At 35.4% G+C, this 6,232-nt stretch overlaps 1 protein-coding gene across 1 annotated transcript in view; it reads left to right on the top strand.

Annotated features, from left to right (window-relative positions):
- Positions 1-6,232, top strand: part of NUP107 (nucleoporin 107kDa) — a 44,662-nt gene that overhangs the window by 21,243 nt on the left and 17,187 nt on the right. Inside the window, 4 exon segments of the mRNA XM_006767776.2 lie at positions 446-517; positions 894-982; positions 2,710-2,785; positions 4,735-4,848. Of these exon segments, the coding sequence (XP_006767839.1) occupies positions 446-517; positions 894-982; positions 2,710-2,785; positions 4,735-4,848 (351 nt within the window).

Raw genomic sequence — 6,232 nt, 5'->3', positions numbered from 1 at the left:
TTCAATTTGTAACAATGAAAATACATCCTGCATATCAGATATTTACACTACGATTGATAACAGTAGCAAAATTACAGTTATGAAATAGCAACGAAAATAATTTTATGGTTGGGGGTCACCACAACATGAGGAAACTGTATTAAAGGGTCGCGACATGAGGAAGGTTGAGAACCACTGCCCTAAAACAATATCTCTGGGGAAAATAGGTATTTTAAACTCCAAGTAAAGCTAAAGAACTAAAATATCAAGTAAAAGCAGCCACACATTGATATAGCAGTTTGAAATTTATTTACAGAAACTTTTCTTAGAAAAATATACCAATTTGCTGTGTAGTAAAATGTTTATGGTGGTTGAATATCCTTATTTCAGGTATGTTTTTGCCTTCCTCTTGAAATAAGATTCTTAGAGCATCTTTTTTTTTCTTCCTTTAATATTTTTTTAATAGGCTCTTAATGCTAGTGAAAAAGCAGTTGTGGAGGCGTTATTTCAGAGAGATTCACTTGTCCGACAAAGTCAGGTATGGCTAGAATTTTTAAATATTTTTTATGAAACATAGAAATGAAGGTGTTTTAACTTTTTTTCTTAATTTTTTCTTTTTGATCTTTTTATTTGTAATTAAAAGGAATTAAGAACCTTGTTTTTGGTTTTCAAATAATAACCCTAGTATTTCCAGGAAAGCCTATTAAGAACTGTATTATTCCTGTGGAAAATTTCATTCTTTTGCCATAATATTTATAAATCTTTAAAAAGTAAAAATAGTGATTAGAGAAATTGTTACTTGGTATTTTTGTATCAGAAACTTTTTTTTAAATTAAGTGTAGGAGTACTACAAATAAAATACTAACAGATTTTATAGTTAATACTTTCTTTTCTTTTCTTTTTAACTTTCCTAGTTGGTGGTGGATTGGTTAGAGAGCATTGCCAAAGATGAGATTGGAGATTTTTCTGATAATATTGAGTTTTATGCAAAATCAGTATATTGGTAAGTCATTAAAACTTTTATTCCAAAGACTTAAAGTTGGTTTTGTTTATTCATTCTTTCAGCAAATGCTAAAAGATGAATATTCACTTACTACTTATTCAGTCTGTGAGCAAAATAGATAAAAACCCTGCCTTTAAGGGATTTGTAATTGTTTAAGAGGAAAAACAAATACATATCCTGTTAGGTACTAAAAGCTTTGAGAAAAAAAAGAAGAATCAGAGTTGCTGGATAGAGGATGATAATGGGTACTACTTTAAGTAGAAGTGATTAGGGATGGCCTTTCTGAGGAAGTAACAGGTAGTTAAGAGCAAGAGGCTTTTAAGAAATAAAGGCGGTGAGCCATGCAAAAATATGGGGGACAGGTGTTCTGGTTAAGAACAGAAATTGCCAAGACTCTGAAAAGGTAAAATGTTTGTTCATAAAGAGGCCAGTGTGAACACGGCAAAGAAAAGAATAATAAGAAATGAGATAGAAGAGAGCCATCTCACATAGGACTTTTACAGGCAGGCAAAGGTAAGCGTTTGGGACTTTAGTCAATTCTGGTCAAGGACACATGCCAGGGTTGCAGGTTCGATCCCCAAAGGAGGTGTGCAGGTGGCAGCCAAACAGTGATTCTCTTTCAAGTTTCTATCTCTCCCTCTCCCTTCCTCTCTGAAATCAATTTTAAAAAATATTTTTTTAAAAAAAGACACTTTGTACTATGTTTCTAGCTATTTGTAATTTTTTAAAAAAAAAATTTTCCCCCATACCCTTCAATACTTTTAAGTTATTGTATGCCCTTGAAATCAGAAAGCACCATTAGGTTAAAGGGACAATTTATTTCAAGATTTGAAGAAAAAGTTCAGATTGCCTTTGAATTCAGTAATATTATATGTACAAAGTCTGCAAGTCAATTATATTTTTTCTCTGGTTAACTAGGTAATTAGTGTTACTGAGTGTTTATTTAAAATTAAATCTTCAATATTTGTGATTTTTCTGAGCAAAACAGGAATTTTCATTTTCAGAAAAAAAATTTTAGTTAAAATGCCCTGTTAAGGTCTTTGCAAGTTTTAAATAAATACAGGATAGAGAACCCCAAAATAGACCACACTTATATGGTCATTTGGTTTTCAACAAAGCAATCAAAGCAATCAGATAAGGAAAGGACTCTCTGTTCAACAAACTGAGAAAAACTTGGTATCTATGTGGAAAATACTGAACAATTAATTCAAGATGGATCATAGTGCTAAATGTGAAAATCAAAATGATAAAGCTTTTAGAAGAAAATATAGGAGGAACTCTTATGACTAGGGGATAGGCAAGTGTTTCTTTCTTAGGTCGCAGAAAACAATAATCAGGGGTCAAATATTGATTTGACTTCATGAATTAAAACTTCTCACTAAAAGGCATTGAGAAAATAAATTAGTGGTGAGCCACAGACTGGAAGAAACATAGAACCCCTAGTTCATAAAGAACTATAACTCAGTAATAAAAGATAACCCAATAATAAAAAGAGCAAAGATTTAGATGGATACCTCACAAAAGCAAATACGGTAGATGAATGGCCAATAAGGACATGAAAATGCTCAATATCATTACTCATCTGTGCTAAAATATAAAATGCCCTTTATACTTAGCATTTTTGCTTGTTTTTCTGAGTTTATACTCTTTTTAACTTTGACTTGATTTTTAAAAAAATAAACCTATTAGAATTGCTCCTTAAAAAGAAATTGTTCTTTTTCTCTCAGGGAAAATACTCTGCATACCTTGAAACAGCGGCAGCTATCTTATATAGGAAGTGTCCGTACTCTTGTCACTGAATTGGTAAGTGTTCTTTGAAATGAAGGTTCTCTTCAAAAAACAGAAGAAAAAGTAAAGAAAAACTGAAGAAAAATAAGGAAAGTTGTCTTCAAAGTTAGGTGATTTTTTTTTTAAGAGTTGGATCTTTGTTTTTGTTTCCTGAAGATTTGCACAAACTAACTCTAAAACTACTAAGATGCATTTAAATTTGATGACATGTATTTGAACATATCTGTGACCTATGAGTTATAAATTTTAAAAGAAGGTATAGAAGTGTTCCTGATTTTCCAGCATTAATAACAAATTAATTTTGGTCTTACAGCAAGGTTTGATTCTTGAACTATTTGATGGTGACCTATGAAAGCTCTTTCATATAGAAAGCAGGGGGAAAAAATAAAGCTTCGTGAATTAGCTTGAGGTTAGAAAGGTCATTCTCGGACATGAGTAACAGTGGATTTGAAAAGAACAGGAGTCTATAGAAATAAAGGAATAGAGCTTTGTGACAGGAGGCAGCATGTGATAAATATTTATAGTGAACAGTGGGAGAAATAAGTAACAGTTGAAAAAATTGATAAAATTGTACTTGGTAACAAAAGTGAGGGAGAGGGAGAGAGAGAAACATCAATGATGAGAGAGAATCATTGATCAGCTTCCTCCCTCATGCCCCCAACTGGGGATCAAGCCCGCAACCTGGGCATGAGCCCTGAACAGGAATCGAACCATGACCACCTAATTATTAGGTCAAACGCTCAACCACGGAGCCACATGGGTCAGGCACGAAAGTGACTTTTGATGAAAATTGTTTGGAAACCGTTAGAAGAGTTTGGGATAAACTATAGCTAAACTACTTAGTAGCAAGCAACTGAAAGTAATTTTCTCTTATCTGGAAAGTAGTGGTTTCCTTTTTCCAGAAAGAGACCATGTTCCAAAATTGAGTGATTATATCTGTCTGCAAAGTATTTGTGAAAATAGCCAAACCTATTATGCATTTCATTTTCTGTATATTCATATTGCCATAAACAGTAGCATTGGAATAAGAATTATTTCCTTTTTTTAAGTCACATTAAAATAGTTTCCCATGTAAAATTCAACATGCAGATCATGGTGCTCTTGGCTTAAAAGTGAGAACATTTTATTATCCCAAATGTTAAAAAATACATTTCTTTCTATCTGAAAGGTAGTAGGAAGGAATAACTGATGGGTTTGTTTGTTTGTTTGTTTTGGGGGGGAGGGGTGGATTTATTTATTCAAAATCTGTTTGTTTCATTCGGTGTTGGTGTGTTTTATCTTGCATTAACCCCATAATGGGCTCTCTTCACATAGGTTATCAGAAACACCAACTAGCCCTTTCTAGTCACAAAATAGATTGAGATTCCTTCAGTTTCTCCTCTGTGCTCATTTTTTAGAATTAACTTGCCATGTAGTTGCTACTGTATCAGGGTAAAGATCAAGTCATCTTGAATTATGAGTATCATTCTAGAGTTACTTGGTTGGGCTGGGCTAAGCTAGTGGTATTTCCACTTTTCCTGACCTAGGCATACACCTTTGTGGGCCAAAGGAGTCTATTTGAAATGGGCAGTAGGCAGTTGTGTGGCTATTTGGAACACTTGTGACACTTTCATTCCTGTTAATTAACTAAATTGTAAGTGAATTTATTTCAGTAATATATTCAGGAGAGACTTATCATCTCTTGATGTGTTTAATGTATGTGAGTACAGCCCTAACCAGTTTGGCTCAGTGGATAGAGTGTCGGCCTGCAAACTGAAGGGTACCAGGTTCGATTCTGCGTTACAGGCACATCCCCAGTAGGGGGTGTGCAGGAGGCAGCTGATCGATGTTTCTCTCTCATCGATGTTTCTAACTCTATCCCTCTCCCTTCCTCTCTCTAAAAAAAATCAATAAAATATATTAAATAAATAAATGTATGTGAGTACAAAGGACTTACAGTTGGTGATTTTTTTTTGTTTTTATAGGACCCTGATGCTCCCATTAGACAGAAAATGCCCCTTGATGATCTGGATAGAGAAGATGAAGTTAGATTACTCAAATATCTTTTCACTCTAATCCGTGCTGGAATGACAGAAGAGGTAAATTGTGTCTCTGTGCTTGTCCAATTGGAAAAAGGGATAGACTCTTCTTAAGTTGAAAGGGATCTTTGTGACCACCTAGTGTGCCTTCTCAATGTATCTAGATGTAACTGCTGTTTGAACATTTTCAGTGATGAGAAACACATTGCCTCAGGGGCACTGCACTCTCATTTGCACAACTCTTAATAGAAAAAATTTTTAAGAAGTCAGACTTTGCCTCCCTAGGCATATTTCCATTATTTCCAGTTCTGATCTTTAAGAGTTGAGAACAAGTCTGCCCCAAAGTGCTCTTTCAGGTGACACTATTTATGCATTTGAAGATCATCATGGCCCTCAGACTTCCTCCTTTTAATCTCATCTCTTTAAAATTAATCTCCTTTGTGAATTTTAAGATCTTGAATGTATAGGCATACCTCTGAGCGATTGCAGGTTCTGTTCCAGAACACTACGATAAAGCAAGTGGTAATCTTTTTGATGGTTGAGGGTCTTGCCTTCAATTTGTAAAAAATGCAACATCTATGAAGTGCAGTAAAGTGAAGCACAATAAAATGAGGTTTGCCTGTAGAATGTTAACTATCTAATTAGACAGCTTAGTAGATGAGGCAGTCTGATGCATGGGAGCTTCAAGCTTTAGATATTATGTTGTACATTTTTTGCAGTACTCTTGGTGATGTCCTTTTTGAATTAATTCAAATTGTTGTTTGTTCTGGGTTATAAACCATTAGCATATATTAAGTAACTTCTTTTATTAATAGTCTTGGGTTAATAAGCATCATTCTTTTAATTAATAAAAGAAGGTGATCTCATACATTCATTTACTTAGAAAATATTTAAGTCCCAGCCACTCTGCCAGGCGTGTGTAAGAACTCGGAAAGGTAAGGGCAAACAAAAAGCAGAAAGCAGAAAATGATCACATTACTGAAGACATGAGAAACAAGAACTTTCCAGGTCCCTCTACGTTTACATTACCCCAGATCGTAGGTTTTTGTATTTAAAGCTTTTTTCTTGTATAACTTTTTAACATAATTGTAATCATGGTATACATTCAGCGTTTGTTTTTCTTTTAACATTTTTATTGAGATACTAGAGGCCCGGTGCACAAAAATTCGTGCACTTGGGGAGGGGGGGTCCCTCAGCCCGGCCTGTGCCCTCTCGCAGTCTGGGACCCCTCGGGAGATAACCACCTGCTGGCTTAGGCCTGCTCCTGGGTGGCAGAGGACAGGCCCAATCCCTAGGTGCAGCCCCTGGTCGGGCTCAGAGCAGGGCCGATTGGGGAGTTGGGGTTCCGCCCCCTGTCATGCACAGAGCAGGGCGGATCAGAAGGTTGTGATGCCACCCTCAGTCATGCTCAGGGTAGGGTTGATTGGGGGGTTGGGGCACTGCC

The sequence above is a fragment of the Myotis davidii genome, unplaced genomic scaffold (genome assembly GCF_000327345.1).
Source record: "Myotis davidii unplaced genomic scaffold, ASM32734v1 scaffold982, whole genome shotgun sequence".
Classification (NCBI taxonomy): Eukaryota; Metazoa; Chordata; class Mammalia; order Chiroptera; family Vespertilionidae; genus Myotis; species Myotis davidii.
Note: the sequence above shows the minus strand (reverse complement) of the source record. Positions and strands in the feature narration are given on the sequence as shown.